Source organism: Poecilia latipinna, unplaced genomic scaffold (genome assembly GCF_001443285.1).
Source record: "Poecilia latipinna isolate Pla-1442-1.1 unplaced genomic scaffold, P_latipinna-1.0 Scaffold192, whole genome shotgun sequence".
Taxonomy (NCBI): domain Eukaryota; kingdom Metazoa; phylum Chordata; class Actinopteri; order Cyprinodontiformes; family Poeciliidae; genus Poecilia; species Poecilia latipinna.
This window is the reverse complement of record NW_015112808.1, coordinates 386,352-411,756: the sequence shown is the minus strand read 5'-3', so window position 1 is coordinate 411,756 and position 25,405 is coordinate 386,352. Positions and strand designations below refer to the sequence as shown.

Here is a 25,405-nt window from a genome sequence, read left to right as displayed (position 1 = left end):
TCTTTCCGTGAGGTTTCATAACAGTAAAACAGAATAAGCAGAAGCGGGAGGAGGTGGTCTACGCTGTTGAAAGATGTGTCCGAATACGTAGGATCCACTACCACAGGCACATCGACTGTTCAGCTTAGCTTTAGTATCGGCAAAATGACAATCATCAAAGAATCAAATGGATCGGGACTGATTTATCGGTGCACCCCACCTTTAAATACTTAATATGGCTGCTCAGGCTGAGATCAGTGGAGAAGAGTTGAATCTGAAGACATCAGTCATGAGACAATAACTAGGGCAAAGTGTTGGCTCATTTGTAGAGTTTATTAGTGATTTCTAAGGAAATATGAGACTGACTGATGAGTATTGGTCCATTTAGCTCTTGCTGCAACCTTTTTGTGCTCCCAAAAGATAAAGAAATGGAGACTAGTTGGACATCTCTGGAGCACTCACCTGTCTTTGTCGTCTTTACCGACTGAGTCCCGCTTATCTGAGTCCCGATCCCTTTCATGCGAGCTGACTGAGGCGCTCCTCTCTGAATCTCCAGGCTTCAGCCAGGGTGGAGGCGTGGGGAAGGATGGGGGCGTGCGGTGGAGGCGGTTCCACGGCTCCTGGTGACTGCTGTTGCTGCTGCTGTTTAAGTGCTGCGGTGCGTTGGGGCCCTCCTTGTGGCCGAACACGGAGTTGGCCGCTGTTAGGGATTCAACACGTGGAAAAAACACAACAGGACGCAAGTTAAATGCGTATCTCGACAATTCCCTCCTCTGTGTCGATATCTGATGCATCGCGTCGTAGCGAACTGCTCATCACGAAGCTGAAACTCACTGAGTGCTGGATTTCCAAGCCCCCCGAAGGCCGATGAACTGAGAGACCCCAGTCCTCCAAAAGATGACGGCCTATTGAAAGGCTCTGTGGCGAGGCACAGAGATAACATGTTACACTTCACATTTAATTAACAGGGGAATGTTTCATTTCCTGGAACAAACCAAAGGGGAGAGTCCTCTTGCCTAAGTGCGATGCTGGGGTGAGGAAGTTTCCTGGATGAGGGGGTGGGTGGCCGAAGGGAGCAGCTGAAGGGTGGGTAGGACCTGAGGAAGGAGAGACGACCAAAGACCGTGACATTACCAACTTGGAGCTGATTGTTGTTAAAGTTGAAGCAATGGAAACACTACTTTCTACTGTTAAACTTGACATATGCGACCGACCTGCAGCAGAGAAGAGTGTAGCAGGCCGTGCCAAGTCATTTGGGTGATGGATGGCACCAAACAGGCTGGGGCCCGGATGTCGACTGAGGAACTCGGGCTTGAGGCCGAAGTCTAGCTTGTGAGGGTCGACCTGCATCTGCTGCTGGAAGACGCCAGATCGACACAGAAACGCATGTCAGATTGGACTTTTCTTTTCTGTTTTCTTTCTGGCTGAACACGTGGCCACTCTTATCTTCAGAAATGGTAGACTTCATGTAAGTTGGTTGTTTTCTTGCCATGAACCCGGTTTGTAACCCCACTCTGCATATCTTCAACAGGGCTGATGATAAATGAGGCTCTCACAAGCCTCATTTATCCCCAAAACCACTTGTGGTGTGATTGTGGGATAACCGGAATACCGAACCACGTCCAAGTTTTAACCATCAGACCAAATTATGTTGCTCAAGACGGGAAACAAATAGTTTCCAGTTTTATATTGTCATGTAAAGAGAGGATGCAGTGCAGAAGAGAAGATCCTACTCAGGTGTAGCAACTGTCCACCATGGGGGTGGCACCATCATGCTGGGGGGGCAATAAAAACTCTTCAACTTCACCTCAAATCAACAGCTGGTTCAAACTTCACAATTAGGTGTTCCAACACAGCAATAATCCCAAACGCATTAAAACTGGAAACATTTAAGCAAGACTATAAAAGTCAAGTCCGTGGCAAGAAACCCAACCAGCATAATTGAGCTTTATTATTTCTGATTAGCAAAGTAGTCAAATACCCAGCATTATGCCAAAACCTCGCTAATGGATACAAAAGGTGCTTGAAGTTCAGCTTCTAAAGGGACAATTATTATTAATAATACTATTATTATTAACCTTTATTTCACCAGGAGAATCCCATTATATTGAAAATCTATTTTACAAGAGAAGCCTGGCAGCAGCACACAGAGTTTAGAGAACATCCGGAGCAAAACAGAAAAAGGTGCATTAATAAATGAGTAAAACGATTGCTGAGTTAAAACATTTACAGACAGATGATTCCTTCTCAAAATCAGTGAGAACATCGTTAGAAACCACCTAGTGACAACGTCGCCTTTAGATTCATATGTTGCTGCAACTGGTTCCAAGAAGATGGAGCAGAAAACTGAAAAGATTTCATTCAAAGTTCAGTTTGGACTCAAGGCACCGAAAGTAAAAGTAAGTTCTGACGACATATGAAAGTCAAGCATGTTGTTTAAAAACTGAACCCTTTTTGTGTTGTATGAAGTTTTGTCGTATTGCCAGCCCACCCAACATTTAAAAGGTCCAGTTGCAGACAAAACTCAATGTGGCAAAGAGCTGATATGTTTCACCATTTAGGATGATTTTCATACCATGAATTTGACTTCAGGTCAACGACTATCAAAGCTGTGGCTTGAAACTGTTCAGAGAGTTAGATGATCTCTCACCTTCACTTTCTGTTGGTGGTGATACGTCTGCCAGGCAATATGGACATGCATGGCACACCACTTCCCAGGTTTCTGTAACCACGAGACAAACACCGTCACTAACCCATCAAATAAACAACCACAACATGCAAAACGTCCAACAGGAAACGTAATCTTAAAGCAATCCTTTCTGGGGATTTTATTTCATACGAATAACAGGATATTTCTAACCTCACTGTAAGGAATTTTAATTAGTAGCTTTGATACAGAGTTGAACAATTTAGGAGCAAATCGACATGCAAGTCTTTCTTTTCAGTTTCAATTTACATCGATGCAGCTTTCCCTTGTTATAGGACAGATATTCCAAATTGAGAATTTAATCACGACTCAGATTTGCTTGAATAAGGACTCTTTTTATGTTCGACTCATTGCACACAACATTCCAAAGGAAGAGCAACACTCGTTTAGTCCATGCACATTTTGTAGACTGAATGCCGTGAAGCAAAATTACAATGATTGGTTATAAAACAAAGGTGGTGGGGCAATTACAACAGATTATGGCTTTTTTTCATGGCCTCGTGTTGAGCATATTATTGGGGGGGGAAAAAATTCTAAATCCTGATTCTGCATTTACCTCCAAACACATCTGATATTAATACCACCCACCACTCAGTCTGAACCTAATCAGAAAACTCTTTTAAAGTATAACGGCTGTTGGTGTGTTTGCAACAATGCAAGGCTTGAGATGACTCACCCTCAGAATGGGCCGAAATGGATCCGTTAGCTACAGGACAGACAGAGAAGAAGATGTAAAGTGACTCCATAGTGACATTATTCAGTGTTAAAACATGACTCTGACCACAGCACACTTTCTCACCCTGGGGTCCTTTTGTAAGAAGGTGTGAGGCACCGCCCCGGGTCTGGTGGACACGTCCAATGGGTTAGAGGTCTACAACGCAAAAGATGTGGATTGATTGGTTAGATTGTCTGTAATTTGTGGTAGGCTATGACAGATTTATAGGAAACACACACACAAAAAAACCCTGACAGTATGACATTTTCAGAGATGCATTGAGAAATGGTGACCAGAATCAGATTATTTTCGTCCAAAAAGTCTGACCTTTTCTTAATCTATGAATGCACCATGCCTAAGTGCTAACTGCACTGACGACATTTTTTGAGTTATGCGAAACAGACTTAGCTTTTGTTTGTATCAGAAATATGTTTAAAAATGAAATCAGAAAAAGCTCAGAGATGCAAGAAGTTTTTTTCAAAATGTAGGATGGATACCAAGATATTTCTGTGGCTCATTCAAACTACAAGAGGTTGAGAGAGCAAGAAAGACTTCCAACAGGTAACAGGAAGGCTGAATGGACTATAGCTAATTTGCCACATTTTATTATTTTGAGCTTCAGACCTCTCTGTATGTCATGAAACAAACAGGATTTGGAGATGTTAGCAGGCTTTTGGGAATCTTAGAGTAATGGTAAATTTACTCGAAGCATCACAGTCGACAAAGTCAGCGGCCAAGGCTGTCCAAAATAGTTAAGCTGCTTGAATAGTTGAAACCCTTATATAAACACCTTTAACTTCCTAATACACCTTAGCTGTAGAAGCTAATATTTACAATTTCCTTATCTCTGTTCTCACACAAATAACATGATGTCACCTCTGTCCCCAGTGTAGAAAAATATTTTTGAATGCCATTCTTACATCTTCTTATATTAGAGTTCTTAAGAGGAATTGCAATATTTGAATGGTTTGGCCAAAGAAGATGACATATCGACCATAAAGTTCTGATCGGTGCATCTCTATAAATTTGAGTGACTAGAAAAATATCAGGAAGCAAACAAATAGAAACATTTTAGACATTTTCATAAATTTGATGTGCAATTGGTCTTCCTGTAAGTATATCATGTTGGTGTCTTACCTTGGGCTGGAAGGCACCCTGCAGGGAGCTGAAGGGCCCAGTTGGAGGAATGACAGGTGGGAGACCAGACATGGCTGGAGGGTATGAGTGGAAGAGCTGGAAACAAAAAAATAAAAAAATAAAGAAAAAGAAGTTTCATAGACGTGTCTACCAGGGTGAGGAGATGGAACAAACTGTGAATATTCAGATAGATTCAGCATGCTGGCATTTACTCAGGAGTCCTACGGTTTTAAACGGTTCAACATGACTGCTGACATGTTTCACCAACTGATGTAAAAACATTGGATTTAATAAACACCCCCTTGATACGGAAATTAGAATGTTGCAATACAAGCAAATGGCATGCAAACCAAACAAGTGCCAAAGGCTTACATATATTATCTTTTAGCAGTGGATGTTTAATCGACCACTTACTACACCCCGCTCTGGTCAAATGCATCACTTTTCACTTTGCACATCAGTTTACGTTCTTTAACCATAAGAGATGCAGCAGAGCTACGCAAACAATAGCTTCTGGATTGGAGCGATTTTCGTAGCAAGCGGTTGCAACAAGGGAAGTTTCAAAGTATTTGTTGGCTTTAAAAACAGTGCGTTGAAAAAGATGAAGGTGGAGGAATGCCTGAAATAATCCACAACTTGGAGAGATCGAAAATCTCATGCTCTGGTTTCTGCAGTTGCTTCAAAAGACGCAACTACAGGCGATGTTGAAGGATGAAATGTTGCAGCAAAGGAAAGCAGTCAGTGGCTGTGTTTCCACTGCGCAATATGACATTTCGGAAATGAACTTGCTTAAAAGAAAGACAATTTTGAAAAAACTTGTTTTTCGATGAAAAGCTTTGGAACTAGGATGAGGTGGTTTTTAAGGCCGTATCAAAATTGGAAGCACTTTTGTCGCATTAAGTGATTTTATACTTGAAAAGTCAAATTGCACAATTAAATAGTCAATGGAAATGCAGCTACACACAAACACACACACACACACAGAGTGACAACAGCAGCAGTGGCACGACAGGAAAGCAACAATTAGCTACACACTGAGATAGCAGGCAGTAGGGAAACTCACACTGTGTCTGTAGAAGGGATCGACTTTTGTTGGGTATTTGTCAAACTGTAGGAGAAACGAAAGAGAGCTGAGTACAGAAGCGTAAAGAAGAGAGGTCCAACGGTTCACGTGTGTGTTACCAGGACTCCAGACATCACAAACTACATTCGAGAACTAAAAACATGCAAACAAAACAAGATCGAAGACGGGAAATAAGATTCGAGTTAAACCGCCCCCAACGCCAGCCTGTTTTTATTCTCCCTGCTTGTGATCATGTGAAGACCTTGTAAACCAGTGTGGGCTGGCGCTCATTTGGTTGCAGGCTCAGGGCGGACATTTCCACCGTCGAGACTAAACACTATGGCCATAAAGAGGCTTTTTATGGCCTCATTAGCTGTCAGAGGCTTCGCCATGATGCCTTTGAGGTATCTTTAGAGCCAAGCCCATGCTCTGTGGGCCGCGCAGTTATGAATGCGTGAGTATTTATGTCAGGCACCCATTGCCTGTGGTCGTCCCTAACAGACAGCAGCGGCTCTAATGCAGCACATTTGCCAGTAATGAAAACCTCCAAACGGGACCAAATGATGTCATTAAATTCAGAATGAATTAAGAGTATTATGTTCTGAAAGCTGGCTCTGAACTTAACATGCTTTGGGCGACTTATTTCCAATTTAGAAAATAACAGCATTCGAAGCCTGGAGTTTTAGAGTTTGCCAGAGAAAACAGTAAAAAAAAAAAAAAAGGAAAGAAAAAGATTTTCTGGGAGAATAAAGGAGCTGCTGTAGCGAACACATGGTCATCATAGAAGAAACCGACTCGGAACCCTCAGTTCCCCACAGCTCACCGCAGCGTGCTGCTGGCACACCATGTCCAGATGGTGTAAAATCTTTGCTCTCACAACCATAAACCGCCCTCACCCTCCCTTTATAGTCATTAAAACACAGGCACAAAAAACCCTGGAACCCAACAACGATGTGTTCTACTTATCCTCACATTTCTGGTTGGGGTACGCACCATGGGTGGTGCTGGGGTGGGCATGATGGCGTGGGGGAAGGGCGTGAACGTGTGCTGGTGCGTGTGCTGGTGGGTGTGTTGGTGCTGATGCTGATGTTGGTGCTGGTGGAACTCCGTCCGGAGGTAGGGCGGTGGGCCCAGCGAGGCGCCGCGGTCTGCGCTCTGAGAGGCCAGGAATCGGGTGTTGAGCTCCTGACGGAGAAGGTCTTGTTCTGGAAACGAGGGAGTCGAGAGGAAGAGCCGTTTGGTTAATCGGGTGACTTTAAGGAAGAGGCTTCTGGAGGAAAACGGACGGCTTGATTATTTGAATATTAATCAATCTAAACTTTTTATCCAGACGTATAATAAACACAAACTGACCAAAGAACAACAGTAATTAAACATTATTACTTAAAAGATGCAAAGTTCAGAATTTCGAGCCAGATTTATAGAATATTTGCAAAATTGTGCTTTGATTTCTGTTGTTAAATAAAATCTTATTTGCTATAAAAATACCTATTTAACTAATGGATAATGATTGTCACAATTTAAATATTATACTTCAGTCGAAAATTGTGTATTGGACTCACTGAACTGTAACTATTCACGCTGTCAATGCGCCCTCTGGTGGACACATCAAGACAAGACCTCTACTTTTATAAAGCACACATTTTTTAATGAGACTTATTATTATTATCAGACTGTACAAAACTGTATCCCATTTGTTCAAGAAAAGCAAATTTATCACTCCGCCTCTATTACTGTTTTTTAATCTATATTTGTTGCCACTCTCTTTAACTCGTACTCTATTTTTACGATCGCAATGAAATGCAAACGGAAAGAAAGAAATTAAAATATCCTCCTGGGAGAATCACTTTCAGCAGATGGGCAAGCGAGTTAATGGTACGGATCGTGCTTTCCAGACAGAATGTGGAGTGACATTAACTATTTATGCTAGGAGCAGAGGTGACGTCACACTGTGTGCGTGAGAGAGATTCGACTTAAATGTAAAACAAGGAATGACAATACAGTAGAAGTTGAAACTATCTCCAACAAATTTATTTAGCAATGACTGAGTTTAGAGCAGCCAGCATCACTAACGCTGCTTCCAGATCCAGGATGTTCTTTTACATTTAGTCTTCCAGCTAACTGCTAAATGTCTCTGGCTCTGGATTGAACGAACCTCAAACATGTCGTGAAAATACAATTTTAGTTGTGGAAGCCTCTTATGTCGCTGCTTTTTTTTTTTTTTTAGCTAATGTGATCCTGGTCCCTAAGTAACAACAACCACACTGAAGGTTGTTTTTATTGCAGCCTGTCGGTGCTTTGGATCAGTGATTACACTAACTTATGTGATTTTATGTTGTTTATCTCTCACTTTGATCCAACTTTGTTTCTGTTACACTTCAAATGTGAGCTGAAGAAACTGATAAGATTTAACTTTCATTTTAGGAGTCTTCAGTTGCTCCTAGGACAACGTTCGTTGATATCGCAACCTGCTGGTTCAACACATATATTGCAGCAATATTGGAAGGAGTCCAATCCTGATATTATACGTTGTTTTCACTTAGGGATGTGTTAGATTAGTAACACTTGTCTTCATCATCTCTGCACTTTCCCTGTGGCTTGAATGATATTAGATATAAAAACATCATTGCATTACACAGGAAGCCATAAAACCATGAAAAAAATTCAACTACAGAAAGAAGCAGGAAATGAACAGGATTATCAGCATGTCATGCTGCATTTAAGCAAAGCTCAAGTTGATGCAGTTTGTCTGACAGCAGGACCAGTCAGACGCTGTGATTGGACACACCGCGGCCCCTCTGAGGCGGCAGCATCTGCTGTTCTAATAATCGTTGCGCAGCCTGTGGAGACAGAATGGGTGTCCAAGCTTTTCTCCTGAATTCAACAAACTGGCATGAGAGAGACTTTCTCCTCCAGGACAACCCATTCACTTCTGTTCCTCTGTGAATTGTTGTGACATATTTTCATTTTTAACTTTATTTGGTTGAATTTTCTCCTCATAAACACGTCATGAGTATCTTTTTAGCAAAATCCAAATCCCTTTATTCTGTGAGGAACAAATTGGCTTCTTCCTCGTGAACATTTTTGCTGGTGAAAGTGGAAATAAACACTCTTCAATGTGCCGAGACGTTTGACCTGACTGTTGCAAAGTTCCCTGGCTGTCAGTTTGTACAGTAGTGGTTCTTGGTTTTATGGCACCGTGGGCGAGCCCCTACCTATTATGCCTCCTCCAGCACTTTCTATATGTTTTTAAAAACGTAATAAATACCTCTCTTATTTCAAAATGTGTTTAAAGTCATTTCTGAGCAGTGTACAACAACCCAGCTTGTCTGAATCAGTCTAAATAATATAGATATTCCACTAGAGATGATCAAATGCAATCCAAAAAAGCACACAGGTAACCTGTAAAAACTACCTGTGAGAGCAGATAGCATAGAATTAGCATAGCATAGATCTGAAAACATTCTAAATGTCCTGGAACGTTTTGTTTTGATTTTTTATTTTTTTTTAAATGGGAAAGTCCCCTGACACACCACTTGGGGGCGACATTGGTTCCAAAGTAGCTTGTGGCCTACCTGAATAGGCACTCCCAGCAGCGGGATGTCCAGGTACCGGCAGGGTGCTTGATGTCAGTGGTGGTGGTGGAGGCAATGCTGCTGGAGTCGCAAACATATTGGGGTGATGAGGATGTGGCGAGGGCTGCAGCGCAGAGGGGAAGCTGTGGGGGGCGCTCTGGTTGGCCGCCAGAGACAGAGGGAAGGTGGCAGCTGCCGGAGCAGGCGGCTGGTTGGGAAGGTGCAAGGCGGGAGCAGAGGATCCGTGCAGCTTGGTGCCAGGGGTGCTGCTCCTGCTGCTGCTGCTGGTGGTGGAAATGGAAAAAGCAGGAAGAAGGAAGCCAAAGTTAAGCCGGGCGCGATTAGTCAAATTTAACACTTGTTACTGCACATCTCCGCGTCTCCATCTGTTTCCACATTCAATCCCCAGTACGCTGTTTTCACACCTCCGCTGCCTTCCATTTACAATCTCCTCCCTGCCTCACTCTGGTGTTTTCACAGAATCCAGGGCTAACCGGATCTGTGAAAACACCAAATTCGCAACACCCTCGGATGCAAATAAACCGCCGCTGGCAGACAACAGACTGAGCATCTGTCTTTAACAGCTCCTGCTAAAGCACTTTCTCCAGAGCCAGGTAGGGAACACGTGCATCAGAAATGGGATGAGAGGGATCGAGAGAGTGCGCAAGCATGTTAGCAAACAGTCTTTTGTGGCGTGTGTGGGTTCTCCCCAGGGGCAGTCGCAGAGCCTGCGTCTCCGCAGCTCCCCGCTTTAAGCCTAAAAGCTCATTTGCAGCGCTCGCTCCTCTCGGTGGGCCCCGGCCGTGATTATTCACAGCGGGTGCCAGGCCGTGTTGCCTTGCTGGCAAGCTTTTGGAGCTGGCGCAGCGAGGAGCGGGCAAAGCCAAGTCCCAAGAGCCCATGAGGCAAAGCTGGTGATGGGACAGAGTTGTTTCTGAAGAAGTCTTAGATTACCAACAGCCGTAAAGGACCCAGTGGACTAGCATGGACAATAAATCAGGCTTGATTATGCTTTGTCTGAACAGAGAAATTGGAATGCTACAATAGGCTTTATGTAATGCGGGGAAAATAATCCTTATAGTGAAAGATTTAGATATCTAGACCATATGGCTATTTTGATTCTGTTCTCATTCAGAAACATATACCACAAATAACACTGCAATTCTAATAAATCACAGCTGAGGAATGTCAAACTTAGCCAAAGGAAAGGGTTGAATCAGGGGTGTCCAAAGTAGGGGTGCACTAATTGCAGTTTTCTGGCTGATCTTCCGATTCTGATTTTGGCCGATCACGATTCTGGGTATTAGCCAAAGATACCACGAGCCAAAGACAAATGAGAAATCCTACAACCGCTAAAATCTGACGCCACTCCATATTTTGTAAAGAAGGAAGTTGCATTTATGACTTGTTCAGAGGTAAACAGCTTCTTCAAAGGGTTTGGTTCGTTTGACACAACGCAGTGTGAAAGCGAACCGCACCAAAACTTTGGTCCCAAATCTAACCAAGTCTGTCGGACTATCAGGTTGGAAAAGACCCTGAATTGTTAATTTCTACTTTGCTTTTTGAAAAATAATGCACGTTTAAACCACAAAAATTAAAGATTAAAATTTTTTTTTTATCATTTTTTTAATTGGGGAAAAAAAGTGCATTCAACTCAGAGATTTTAGAGAAAGTCCAAAAAGTTTGGACACCACCAGCTTAAAACAGCCGGGCCTGACAGGCTTTCGACTCAGTGTTTGTGGAAATGTTGAGTTCTTGATGTTTTGATGCATTACCTGTGGCCGTTAAGGTTGAGGCCGTTGTAAGCAGAAAGGGGCCGGGGGTGGCAACGTGATGGGGGCCGATGAGGCCCCGCCTGATTGGGGTGCTGTTGGTGGGGGTGGTGGGTCGGAAGGGAGGGGGACGGAGGGTGCCGATGAAGGCTCGGTGTTGGTTGAGGCCTAGTATGGGTAGGGTGTTCTGACTGTGGCTGGGATCGGGGAAGAGGGGGTGGTGAGGTCTCCGGGCCCTGGGCAAGAGGCAGGGCTGCAGGGGTCCGAGGGGCAGGGAGAGCCTCGGAGCGTGGAAGAGGCAGGGCCGGAGTTGGAGCCTGGGCAGAGCTGTTTGTTAGGGTCTGGAGAGGGGCCGGGGTCTGGGCGACGGAGGCCTCGGGCTGCGGCGGGCCGGGAGCTGGACTTAAGGTGCTGGATTCAGGAGGCTGAGGGTCCCTGCAGCTCTCCTGGCTCCGTTCCTGACTCCGCTCTAGGCCTGACACCTTGAGGAGGCCCGGGCCGTGAGGCTCCTGGCTGCCATTGGTGGACAGAGCATTGATGCCAAAATCTGGACCTATGAAAAACACACAAAAGAGACGGAGCATAACCCCCCCCCCCAAAAAAAACACCTTTAGTAACAAGGATTTGGACCAAAACTGATATAAACAGGGAACAAGAACTAGAGTAAATACATAATGGAGATGAAATAGAGATATCTGACATGAAATTGTGTTCCCTTAAACAGTTCTGATAAGCATCGGAAGCAAGTATATTTTTAGTTTAAACTTTACTCACTGTTACTTCCCTTACAATCTGTGCAATTCATTTTTATAAAAAAATAACAAAGGTAACAGGTGATCATTTTTAAACAATAATTCCCTGCATCTAGTTCAGAAGCAGTCATCATCAGCAGTATCATCATCATCATCATCATCATCACCAACTGTACTAAAGACACAAACAGATCCAGATGATGAATGTTTAATGTTTTATTTGTATTTTTTGTGCATTTCTTATTTTGCATTAAAAAAAATTGCAGAATGTGTCAATTTTTTTTGATTAATCGATTAATATTCTGAATAATTGTTTACTACAATAATCGTTAGTTGCAGCCCTGATATGTAATAAGAGTGAAGGTTATAGCTGTGGCACATTGAGCAATGGTTAAGTTAAGGTCAGTTAAAAACACCAACTGTGAAGCACTAATCATACATAATCTACCAGATTATGTATGAAGATTCTAGTCAGTCTGGTGAGATTTTTGTTTGATGAAACTTCAGTAATTGCAGCAAACATGCTATTAAAAACACTGACATGCAAATTAATCCAGCGAAAGAGTAATAACGGCTGTGCTGTTGAAGCCACTCAGAACAATAGATAATAAGCTCCATCCAGGGTATTCCTCTGCAGGGACCTCATCCAGCAGAACAAAGTGCTCAGACATCGGCAGTCAGCTCCAGAGGCAGAGAGGCTCATGGGGGATGACAGCGCATACATAAACTGTAATTAACGCTCCTGGGGCCTCGTGGGGTTCTGGCAGGGGGCTCCTCCTCCTCCCCCACCACTTCCTGAAGCCAACTAAATCCTTTTCCTGCCAAAAAGGTGTATACGGGCCCCAGGTCCCCTGGGTGGAGGCAGCAGCCAGCTGTCACTGGGGGCTTCCATCTCCCTGACAAACCTCTCCCACCAGCCCAACTCCACCGGGAGCGGGCTCCGTCATTAGCAAAGAAACGCACAGCAAGGACTCACAGCTCTATGTACAGGTGGTGATGTTATTAAAAAAGGGCAGTATTATGTACTTTCCTGACACATGGTGCCATTTTAGAGCACAATCAAGTAACTGTGTCCCCTTCAGTCGTTTTAAGATATGCTACATATATCAAATATGACTTTGATTTTGTAAATTAGCAGCTCAAAATTGGTCAGTTTAAAAACTCATGTTCTCTCTGAAACTCCGCTTTTAGGAAGTCATCACAACATTGCTCCTCTATTAACCCTCTAGCAATGCTTTAGCTCGTATGATGAGCTCAGCAGATGCACTGTTCTACCAGGTGTTTGCTAATTGCTGCTGGCTAGTCTGAAGGAGCTGACTGTGGGAGTTGCACTGGAGGGCTGCTCTGTTAGGCAGAAGCTGGAAGGCTTGGAAGCTCCAGCCCAGAAGAGGAGCTGCATCTCGAAGGCAGTACTAGGTCCAGCCAGCCGGTTGCCACAATTAAAGGATTCCTCAAACATTAAAGAATCAAGTCAATTATGAGGAAATAACATAACATGATGTAAAGCTCAAACACAGTTGGTTTGATTGTAATGGTCAGAGAAGGCCGTCGTTGATAGATTCCAATCAGGATGCACTGACTCTTGCACCAGGCTTGGTTAGTTGTACAAAGAACTGTTCAAAATGCACATCCTGCGCTTCAAAGTTACCCATAGTCTTTTTTTTCTTTCCCGTTATATGCACCATCTCAGCACGAAGCCATCCACTCGGCCCTCATGTGCATGAGCAACCAAGTAAGCCCAGCAGCAGTCTCCCTAATCCACGTCAATCTTCTCCACTTACAAATGTTATTATCGGTCAAGAGAGACTGCTGCCGGCAAACAACTTCACCGCGGCAGACGGGGGAGAGGAGGAATTCCCAACTCTCCCGCTGCACCCCGGCGTCCCTGAGGTCCACGGCTTGTTTTGAGAATGTGCTAACACGCTAAAAAGAAGGTGTCTATTCTGGTCATAATGAACACTCCAGGGCCGCGCAGAGCGGAGAAGAAGAAAGGAGTAGTATCCGCCAGCTTCCCTCCCACGGGGGTTCATTTGTCAGTCTTCTTCATCCCTGAAAACAAATAAGTGCAATTCCCACTTGGGATCCTCAGAACGCAGAGAGCCCTTGCTGTTTCTCAGTGTTTCAGTGGTAATGCGGTTTCTAACTAGTTCACGTCGCTTGGCAGAGCATAGACGGGGAAATGAGGCCTGTGTGTGCTTTGTGTGTGTGGTCAGAGAGACAAAAGTCGGACTTTACAAGTAAAGGAGATACAGAAGGACTTTAGGACGGTCAGCTGGGGTTGTGTGAGTGAACAGGAAACCAGGCTTCATTAGGGGTGGATGTCATGGGACACAGTGGGAGACTTGGGGGGGGGGTATGAATCATTATCTGAGGGTAATGAGGGTAATGCCCAACAGTTCACTATTAGCTGCATCTCCCTATGTACTCAAAGGTACACAGCAGCTTAACTAATATGCCTGAAAGATAGAAAAATATGGTAGAAAAATAAAACCTTTTTAAACTTTGGCATTAAACAGGCACAGAGACCTCTTACCTCTTCTTAAGGTGTTTTTTAATGGCAGGTTAAAATTTAACTTGTCCAACTTTCAGCTTGATCATCCCAGACTGGTCTCCATTTGACTGGAAACTCAAAAGTCCACTCGTTTTCTGATCTTTAAGTAGTTGACAACACTCTTCAGTAGAAGGGATGACGTAGCCAACGTGTTGGCTACTATCATTGTGCCACTGCCATGTGTAGTGTCAACATCGAACATAATCACGGTTTGCATATCCTGGTTGGTTTGCTCCAAACCAGTAGATGGAAACACGCCTAATTCCTAATTTCCTTTTGCAAAATTTTAAAAGTTTGCTAAACATTCACATGACAGTTGGATGGTAATTCGGCTTTAGTTTTGTTCCCACTGAAATTAGCTGCTAGCTAATCCGAATTTCAATCAAAGCCCTTTTACACAAAACACAAACTATCACTTGAAACACCCCCACCAACAAAAAAGTTGTTGAGGTTGGACCTAAATAAGGAGAGTTCTGTTCTTACGGTTCGTTGCTTAAATGACACCAAAGGGAACACAGAAATGTAGCAAGCCATTTAAAGGCTATTTTCCAGCCATGACTACTGTCCATTCAGGGAGCAAAAGAGCAGGTGTGAGAGTCAAACTTTCAGAAGATGACAGGAAAGCTGAACGGAGAACAGAAAAGTAGCTCTGTTGTATCTTTTAACATCTGCCTCCTGTGGAACATTCAGGATTTGGAAAACTTGACAATCTCTTATAGATTCAGCACGTCAGCTAAAGATTCCCATTTTACTGCATATGCCAATAGGTTCTAGTAATTCATTTAGCTACTGCTGACGTTATATTGAGTTTTGTAGGTTAAAAGACCTGTCTGTATATTGATCAGTTTACATAGCTTCATTAGCAAGCTGCCACTTGAGAGACACATTTTAAACCCTCATTGCACAAAGTGCCACAGAGCAACAAGAGGCAGTGCATGCCAGCACGAGTTCGGCACGCACTGTGGTAATAACGAGAAGAGCTAAATATTTTGCATACTGCATTTGTGTCATCACTGGAAACAGACAACCTTATATAAATAATTAATAGACAGCTTCCAATAACACCAACAGCTTTCAGCCAAGCACCTGTCTCGCTACAAAATACATTAGTGATCGCCTTGAGCCAAAACCGCTTTGCTCATCCCCGGGATTCAATGTGTGTTTATGTGCGGGGTTATTACAACCAGCTCGGAGTCTGGTGACGTTCTGACAAATTGATGGCTGCAGAGACCTCTGTGACACGCCAAGCCTCCCGTCCTGGCCGTCACTCCTTCCGTCCGTTTCACCTTGAAATAGCGCCTCCACGCTTTCCGCGGCTGCGTACTCGACTATGGAATTTCAACCAAGACGGGTCGCATAGCTTAAATCATGCAAAACCAACAACCTAACACATACCACAGGACGGACAGGACTGGCAGCCAAGCCCTGACTACTGTGTGTCTGTGTCACAGATATGGAGTTAGCATTGGAGCCTGTGGTCCTTAACTGACCAGCTCCATGAAGGAAAAATCTGCTGCCATCCCTCTCTGGGAAGAGAGAAGTGGCAAGCAGAACGAGCCAGCGATAAAGCAATAAAACGTCTTCAACATTCCTTTTGCTGACTTTAATTGCTCAATATTTGGAAACGTGGCTAACACGGACTGAATGGCTTCGTTCAGGTCCTCCGCTGCCATTGCCATGCTACAACTAAACGAGCAACTGAACTAAGAGCGCAATTCAGAAAACAGCGCAGGAACTCAACATCACCCTTCACAACTCCTCCTTTTCGCTGATTGGCCAGGATGAAACGCATCCTGAGATGCTCAATGGGGCAAATCCCAGACAGAACACTGAAGGGAAATGAGAATTGAGCGGAATTTTCTAGAAAGGCAAAAGTGAGGCTAATGCTTGATATTCAGTTAATCAATGTATCAAATTAGCACCACCTGGCTCCAACTTACATTCCTAACTGGTAAAGGTTTTCACACCCTGCTTCAGTCTTTTGGTTTTTGGGGATATTAAAGCTGAGAATTAAAGACATGTTTCCCTTTTTCAACCATGTTTAAACAGCAAGGTAAAGGATTGACAGTACAGTGGACCCCTGGTTTTAGTGGTAGCTAGCCATTTGCAATTAACTATTCAGTTACATTTGGTTCAAACATCAAATGTACCACAGAAGCTAATGTTTACAGTGTTCCTTATCGTCACTTCTGGTTGTACAGCCAATCGGTGTCAAGGAAAATGAATGACGCTCCTGGATTGGTTGCTTTGCAAATGCCAGCCAATAGCAAGTCAAGCAGCATTGTCCAAAGGTTTTTCAGCTTCCCCAGCTGCATTTTCTATTCAATATTTCAGAAATAACCCACAAATAGGCTAATTTTTGGCGTTAATTTCCATAGAAAAATCTGCAAATGGGTGAATCCATGAATCCTGGACAGAAAACAGGTGGGGGTCCACTGTAATTCACTCAGTAAGTAACCATCAAATATATGTAGCAGGTATCACTGATTGTATGAAACAGGCAGCATCTAACATACAGGATATGGATGTTACCAATTCATTTAGCATAACTAGCATGTCAGTGTAACTTCTGTTTCCTTCAGCCAAAACGAAAGCGAAGGGAAAATAACACCTCCAGGTTGCCAGACAGTAATCTAGTACAGCGTAAAAATGCCTTTTAAAAAGAAAGTGCTGACATCTATAGACCTCAGAGCTGTCCGTCACAGCTGTCAGAAACCTCCAAAGGTCCAATTGTTCACTGTCACAAGAAACATCTCTGCGATTCTCCCTTCTCACTTCCTTTTTGGTGAGCATCAGCAGAATCCGGCCCATACCCCTCAGATATAATATTGATCCTGGACTGATTCATTTTTGCTTATACCAAGTGTAGCAGGATTTAAAGCAAATAAACAACGGGCGGCCTTGAGGAGGCTGCACTGTCTCCTCTCCACACACACACACACATCCTGCAGGAAGCTGAGAAACAGACACACACGGTTTGCTCAGGTTGAATCAATTTAAATATCCGCCGCACCGAATAAGAATTCATGTTGCATCGGTGTGTCTCGGTAAACAGTAATTACAATCAGGACTCCCCTCTGTGCTGGGCTTTCAGAAACTGGTTCCATAAAATCTGGCTGGATGGTTTTATTGTCTCTAATATTGCAGAATGCTTAAAGACGTTTTGTCCTCAAGCTTCAGCATGAAAACAATTCAGCTTCTGAGGGGAGAAAGCACTTCTGAAATCTGCTCGTCCTCTTCCTCCATATTTTGTCTGACGACAACATTAGGGTTGTAATTGAGCAGCAAGTGTAGATGGTTGTGTGACCTCGGGAGAGGTTTATATAGCGCATGTTTGTTCCCCCAGAGCTCCTTGATGAGGTACTGTGCTCCTGTTCCTTCCTAATGAAGCCTGCAGTTGCATTAATGGCAGACGTCTTTAACAGAACTCCCACACAGAAGAAAACAATAAACGGCACGCCACCGCTTTCTGTCACAGCTTGCCAAGATAGACAATACGCAACGCAGCCTGCTCGGCTATCCTCAACATATGTTTGTACCACTGTTTGCAGAAATGTGCCCAGCTTATTAGGCGCACACACACAGGATTGCTGTGAAGTTTCCTTCAGCTAATGCAACTTTAGTTGAGCACTCCTGAGCTGATCGGAACGTTTCACAATAAACTTTGCAACCTGTATTTATGACGTCCTCAAAAATGCAGGATCATCTTCTTTACATTTTGGGCCAAAATGCAAGTGGACCGATTCGGTGAGGTCTAAGGCGGAAGTTTGTCTCTTCCCAACATCAGCCAAGGCTGCTACTGTTGCATAAGAGGTGATGAAAGTAAATGTGGGATAAAGGAGCTAAAAGACACTGGGAATGCAGCAGTTTAGTCCACAGCTACACTCTGCAAAACATTTTCCTTTTGCTCAACTGCCCATGAATATGTTTAGGTCTTTTTGTGAACAGCCAGCTTCTTTAGGATGTGTCACATTAGTAAGTAAGCACTCTTCCCCATTTGGCCAAAGCATAAATGTACTAAAACTTTTCTTACAAATTGCCTTTACATTTTCATCAGATGAATGCATTATTGCATTATTAATTGCCAAACTATTACCAAATTAAAATAAATGCTTGAAATATATAACTCTGCACTTTTTGAACTGAATTACTGACGTTTACGTTTCTAACAACACTCAGATTTCCTAAGATTCATCTGTTCTAGACACAGGCCAATGTTAGATCCTTGCACTACCATAAACACACAGTTACTGTGCTTTTACAGGACCAGAGTATTTACATTCAAAATGTAAACAAAAAGGAAAACATGATTTCATTGCATTTATTTGAAAAGAAAAGTCGTGTTCGCTTAAAATGCTTCACTATGCTCAGATTGCATAAATACTGTCCAGTATAACCTGCTCCTCTTGTTTATTGTAAGCAATTTTTTTGCAGCAGAGTTTTAAGCGAGATAAGTATACATAAGAGCAAAAAACTACAACTCCTGCTCCGACACGTGTTAGTGTCTGAAAAAGTGCTATAAAAATCTGAATAATTATTACAAATTTTAAATGTTTGCTATTATTTATGGGAAATATGAGCCTCCATGCCACATACATGACACTATTGGGTATTTTTTGCTCTTCTGTGTAGCAACAAGATCTTTAGAGAATGCTTACCGACTAAAGAAACTGCAGCAGTATTTCTGCAGAAAGGTCATTAGTGTGTTAGAAACCATATTTGATGGAACTGTAGCAATGAGATAACATGAGAAATAATAGAAATAATGCAGAAATGTATTTCCTCATAAGTCCAAAGTATGTGTGTGTCTCTGTTCTCTGTAAAGACGCCACATGGGATTTTGCTGAGAAACCAGCCTCGTCTCACTTGACCAGCTGTGCTGAAAGCGACTAGCTAACAAAATATTTACGTAAATGCTAATGTAAAGTAGGAAAGTACAAGCCCACTGTGAGCCCGTGATATAATTGAGGAACTGCAGTTCTTGGCCGGTAACTTTATCTGGAAGCTTTCCCTGTGCTCGCCTAGCCAAAGCCCTGAGAGAATATCCAATTTATTAGCTCCTTATCCCTTTCCTCTTCAGCTCCAAAGACATTAACACCTTTAAGTTTAAAAGAGTAGCAACATCACCTTTAGCAACACTTCTCCCTCATCTCTAGAGTATCAGAGAACCCCTCGGCGAGGAGTCATTCGAAACATGCAGTCCGTCCATTTCCAAATCGGAGTTCAGGGTTCTTGGGGGCGCAGGCTTCAGACTATGTCATGTCAGCAGCTCTCGATAGCTAGAGCCAAGGAGGGGTGCAGGGTTACACAGCCTGGACATCCTGCCATGTGGAGGGTCTTAGACTGGAGCCGTTTTATTAGCGACTCCCAGGGGTGGTTAGGTAAGGAGAGTGGAAAGCTAAACAGAAATAAAGTTGGCGTTATGGGAGGGATGTGGTAGTCGAGTAGGGTAACCACTCTGGCTGCGAGAGCGTGACATGTGTAGTTTTTCAGCGAGAATACCACAGCATGTTGATATCGCCTGGTGGTAACACAAACTGCTGCTTTAACAAGCTGTGATTGCTCAAAAGGCCAAAAGCATGGGGGAAGAGGAGTGGGGAGGGGTAAGGCTTACACTCTCAACATTTATATTTCATGCCTTTCTCATTTGGGTTATGAATTTTGTATAACAAGCTGGGAAGCCGAAGCAAGTGCACATCCATGTAAAAATAGCGCCTGTAAATGCTGTGATGTCACGGAGCACAGAGTGGGTGGTTAACCAACGCACAAATGCATGACTTGAGGTAGATACACCGTCTGGGAGTGTTATCCTCCGTGAAATGGCTGCAATTTTGGGTAATTGGTCTCCATAAGCCACTGAATGTTCTGAGCTTCCCTGACAAATGTAAAAGCCGTAGAAGAGCAGCTGCCAGACCACAAAGAACAAGCACTTACACACATTTTCTGTATGACAGAGTGAACGGGCCACAGAGTGGAGGAAAATGTGCGAGTGACAGAAAGGAGCAGAAAGAAAAGGGAGAGAAACTTGCTCTGTTCTGCCTCCTACCTTTGCTAGTATCCATCTGTGCTCCATTCATACTGTCTGGTAAGACGGAACGCTCTTTTGTCTCCGCTCTCTCGAGTCATAAAGAACGCATTTGCTAACAGAGAGCCGCGGCGAACATATTCTTCCACCCACAGTGGCTCTGATTACAGCTGTTCCTGTAATGGCTCCTAACAGCCTCTGTTTCTCATCCTCACTGTTAGCTTCGGACCCCAACACCACAAGGAGACTCTCGTCACCTCAGGCATTCTCTTAGGGCCTTAATGTTTGATCACCTTTCCCAAAATCATGCCACCCCCAACAACGCCGTCTTTTCGTGGACATGAGAATGTAGCTGTAGGATCAGAGGTGTCCCATTTCTAGCTGTCCTTTTTGAGAACAAATCTTTATATATCCCTTAGGGTGTGAGGTCAGGCTGGAGGGAGCGTAAATGGAGAAGAGCTGGGACAGGGACTTGATGATGGGCATGCTGGCACAGGTGACCGGCGGAGGGGCCGGGGTGGAAAGCTGACCAGACATCTCCCAGCAGGGGTCTGCTCAGGGCAGCTCTGGGGGGGGGGGATGCTTGGAGCTGGCGGCTGACAGATTCTCTACAGGTTTGGCTGTCATGTCCAGGCTCACTGAGGCTTTGAAATAACAGCAGCATGTAATGTGTGAGATCCATCCAGCTCACAGCAATGGGTCAGTACACACAAACCCTGTCAGAGTGGTGTAAAGCTGCCCTGAAAGACAAGGCAGCTGTGGAGCAGACCAGACCATTTAACCCCCAACATGTCACTTTGTACATTAGCCAGCAGATGGGAGCCGTCTCCTGGTCTCGTGTCACTGATAGCGAGGAGAGACGACTTCTCCCAAAATAAAGATATCATAGAGTCCTTCTGTGTTTCGCTTGGTCAACGAGCCTGTTCCCATCGTAACGAAACACACTTAAAATATTAAGGATGCACGATATTTGATATATCAGCGTCAACATCGTCATCGGCCGGTATCAGACGTTAATTATATTTTAGCGTATTGGCAAGTAAAAATATGCTGAAATTAATAGCTGATGTTTATTTGCATCTCAGAACAATCTGTGTTTGTCTTTCAGGAGAGGGATGGTATTTAGTTATGTACAGTAACAGTGATGGTGATGCAGCTAAAGATTTGTTTACCTGAAGCAGAGAGGCAATAGTGTGGTCATGTTGAATGGTTAGGGAATTCTATCTATCTATCTATCTATCTATCTATCTATCTATCTATCTATCTATCTATCTAATTAATAAATATCAGTTATCTGCCGTAACAGTAACATTAACATCTGATATTGATATCAGCCCAAATGTTCACATTGGTGCATCCCTATGAAATGTAATGTAAACCATCAACTTGCAATAAAATTAGTTGCTATGGTTATGCTATTGTTTAGCATGTTTAGCAATTTTGAAAGACAATACTAGCAATAGCACTCAGGAGACTGAACTCGCATTTTTACATATTAATGCAACATATAGCCAGCTGGTCAAAGTCTCCTGGCAGCAGATGCTCACAATGGACACTAATGACGTTACCCAACATGCTAACGGTCACAGAGAGGTGAAAGCACAGATGAGAAAGAGAGGAATGAAGAAAAAAGGCAGATATCGGGTTTGATATCGTTGTCACCATATTTACCAACCTTATTGGCATTGCAAGATTTTCTAATAAATGTCTAATATTGTGCAGCCCAGTTGATAGCACTATTTGAGCTAAAGTAAGAATGTGTAACTTCTAGAATCCATACATTTAATTAAAAAAGCTAGCCATGCTAACTGCTAATAAAGAATGCTAAGGACAGCTCAATAAATGAATTATGTAATCATTTTTATTGATTAAATGATTCATAACTGATCAGGACAGAAAGGCTGTATAAATTTTTTTGAATGTTCTTATATTTTCTCATAGTTCGAAAGAAAAATTGGAATCTGTTTAATCAAGGTTTACAAAAACCGGAGCTCTGAAATTGTCCAGAAAACAATTTCTGGTGCATCTTTATAATTCACCTTATAACTAAACATATTACTGTCCCATTTAAGTACAACATAAAAATGACAGCTTTCATTAATGTCTATATCTGTAATTACATTATATTCAGGAAAGTTTTGACAATATATTCTGATTAGTTTCCGATCTAGTCAATGAACTGTTGTTACAAAACTGTATATTTTTGTTCTCTGTAAACTTTTTTTGACATTCAGAGTTCATATGAATGTGGTACACAGTTTTATTTTATTTATTTAGTGAAATACACCTGCCATAAGCAACTGCGTCCAACTTTTCTGTCCTTGCCCAGCTCCTCTTTCTCCATTAAATTTGTGCTAAAGCTTCTCTACAAACACATTATAGGCATGTTCATGTAGTTAAAGTAACACACAGATTAAAGTACCCTCTTAATCCATGCATGAGGTAAAGTCATCACAGGATGAAAGTAAAGACATCCTGAAAACAGCAACTGGACTTTCTGGAGTAAAGGCGTTTTCAGAAGTGTGTGAGCTGAAGCCAAGCGTTTCGCCACGCACCGACTGGGACTGCAACACGTGTTTCTAGTCAGTCATTCTGGCAGCCTGGTGAAACAACAGCCAGTCGTTAGCAGAACCAACAGGCTTCAAACACACAACTGCCTAGTCTCAATTACAGCCACATGCTCATAAAAACCCACAGCTAGTTACAAACAGCCACCCCTTTGCTCCCCACCCACATCTGTATAGTCTCGTCAAACTCAGTGAAAACAGACCTGCTTTGAAACTTTGAATAAGTGCCTAAATTCAGGTCCAAAATACTTTATTCTCAAGAAAAATGCCATCAAAAATAGGTACTTTTCCTCCTTTTTTCTATAATCTGTTTTTGGCTGGCGAAAGTGGCCTTTTTCCAATTTTTCCGACAGTAAATAGACAGGAAAGAGAGGAGAGAGTAAAGGTAAACCCAAGATATCGGTGAAAGAGGCTGCGTTCCACCCACTACGCCACGGGACGCCCCATCTCAGAGTCAGGATTGCAACAAACTGCAAGAGGCCTCTGTCCACAAACGTTTGCTGTATGACAGACTCATGACTGTCATGACATGCTAACAGCTCAGTTTCCGGCCAGGAGAAATGATATTCCACAGTAACATGACCAGGATGACACTGACACTTGTTGATAAGCAACAGCTGCTTGTCAACATAATTTGTTTTTGCCACACCTTTTTAAAGTCTTTGGTTAGAAACCAGAGCAGAAAGACGATGGAGTCGGGGATTTGATCTCTGACCATCATGATCAGTGGAAGAGGCAGAGGTCAAAACAACGTCAGATTTTATGCCAAAATATAAGCGTTAGATTTTATACAATTTTCCAAAAATGGTATCATCAAAAACCAAAAGTTTGATTATCCATGAAATCAACTGACTTAAGTAAATAATCTTTCTGCTCGTCTTATTCTACCACTTGTCACCTCTGTACCTAGAACCAGAGAGATCACACATCCACAGCATCATCCTTCCAACTGGGGAGCGCGAGAGACGGAGGGGTTGGAAAGAGAAATCTGTCCCCAGAGTGTCATCAATCTGGGCCTCTTTCTTTTCCACTCTCAGATGGGCCAGCTGGTTTTACACACATCTGTACCAGCGCCAACAGGCAGCCTCCGCAGATCGGGTTCAACGCAGCTTGTACTCGATGTTAAAACGATTTCAGAAAAACCCATTCCTCAGGGGGTAATAGCTCGGACGCGAGGATCGAATGGCTGCGAATCTGGCCAAGTATCAATTTGCATGTAGGCCTTTCTCTTCCTAAACCCTCGCTGACATTACAGAGGCAGCCAGTGTGTCTACGTGCATGTTTGTCAAGTGCCGTCTCATTACCCCCTTCCCCGCTCGGGTTACGCTGCAGCCAGATTAGTGAGACTCTCGGGGAGGGAGGTGGGCTGAACCCAAGGTTCTACTACTCATCTCTTCTCTGAGCAGCTTTTGCTTCTCAGAGCTGCTGCGTACGCCGTCGTCGAGGTGGCGACGAAAGCGCCGCTCGATAAGGGCGAGCACGCACCGAGCTCTCACTGTCCTGTCTGGCACTCAGGGGCTGCTCTCTCAAGAAACCATCCGATCGGCCACATCAACCGGGCTTTTCAGCAGAACACCACAAACACACTGAGAGCTGTTGGCAGGCTCCACGGCGATGAGCTACGGCTGTGGGACTTGGCGAGGGAGGGCTGGTGTTGGTGGGGGGATTTGAGCTGTTTATTTGAACTGCGCCGTCGTCCAAACAGTCAGCTGCCTCTCTGCTCCCTCTTAAAGCCCTGGAGCTTAAGCTTGGATTGCGGTGTTGGTGGGGAGAGAACAACTTGATATCCCCCTTTGGGCAGAGGCAACCCTGAGCTTGGGTTACTTTGGTTTGAGGGGGGTGGGGGGACAATGCGGGCTCTGTTCGCGGCCTCCTCGGTGAAGACACAGGCTCAGACAGGCTAGCTAGTGTCAAATGCAGCCAGGGGGGATTCATGCATCACAACGGCGCTCGGCAAACTGTTTGAGCTCCGGCTTTAGAGAACATGACTTCCTAGATTTGCCTCTAAACGGCCCGGCATAACCCGCCCACCCAATCTGAGCAAGTTGAGAGCTAAACCAGACGTGCCGTCCATGCTGAAGCAACAATCTCCCCCCCACTCCCGGCCTTCCACTTTTGGGATTTTGGTTTTTTGTTTGACACTGTTTACAGTAAAATCTGACACGTGGAAGAAGGAGGGGATGCTAGAGCTCTGAAATCAAATAGCTCCCTCCAGAAGCATCCTAATCTGTAACAGATGGTGACAGTCTGAGGGATGTTGATAGATCTGGGCAGGCTTCTAAGAACGGATGCCAAAAGCCTGTGACGACGAACGAAAAAGATGGTGATAAAATGGAAAATTCTGCTTTGTTTAGATCAAATACACATGCTTTAACGATTCTTTTCCAGGATACATGCTCTAACTTTACACACTCACACACGCAAAACACCCACCACAATTTAAACATGTCGTCTCCAGCCAATCTGCTCAAGGTGGGGTGGGGTGGTGACAAGAGCAAACCCGACGCAAGGGGGGGATGTTGAGCCGCGCTCTGCCAGCTACAGCTTCCCAGCACACCTAAT

The 25,405-nt window shown here is 43.7% G+C and overlaps 1 protein-coding gene across 14 annotated transcripts in view; it reads right to left on the bottom strand.

The window, feature by feature from the left end:
* Nucleotides 1-25,405, bottom strand: part of auts2a (activator of transcription and developmental regulator AUTS2 a) — a 360,916-nt gene that overhangs the window by 3,667 nt on the left and 331,844 nt on the right. For 6 of the 14 annotated variants that reach the window (XM_015030771.1, XM_015030780.1, XM_015030773.1 and 3 more), the window contains 12 exons: nucleotides 10,952-11,501; nucleotides 9,177-9,460; nucleotides 6,574-6,806; nucleotides 5,602-5,646; nucleotides 4,539-4,634; nucleotides 3,486-3,557; nucleotides 3,363-3,392; nucleotides 2,630-2,701; nucleotides 1,194-1,335; nucleotides 975-1,076; nucleotides 814-897; nucleotides 442-691 (listed from right to left, as the gene is read on the bottom strand). In XM_015030771.1, coding sequence (XP_014886257.1) covers nucleotides 442-691; nucleotides 814-897; nucleotides 975-1,076; nucleotides 1,194-1,335; nucleotides 2,630-2,701; nucleotides 3,363-3,392; nucleotides 3,486-3,557; nucleotides 4,539-4,634; nucleotides 5,602-5,646; nucleotides 6,574-6,806; nucleotides 9,177-9,460; nucleotides 10,952-11,501 — 1,960 coding nt within the window. Of the gene's footprint in view, nucleotides 1-441; nucleotides 692-813; nucleotides 898-974; nucleotides 1,077-1,193; nucleotides 1,336-2,629; nucleotides 2,702-3,362; nucleotides 3,393-3,485; nucleotides 3,558-4,538; nucleotides 4,635-5,601; nucleotides 5,647-6,573; nucleotides 6,807-9,176; nucleotides 9,461-10,951; nucleotides 11,502-20,297; nucleotides 20,577-25,405 lie in introns of those variants that run through there. The other 8 variants (XM_015030784.1, XM_015030777.1, XM_015030775.1 and 5 more) reach the window with 8 other exon arrangements.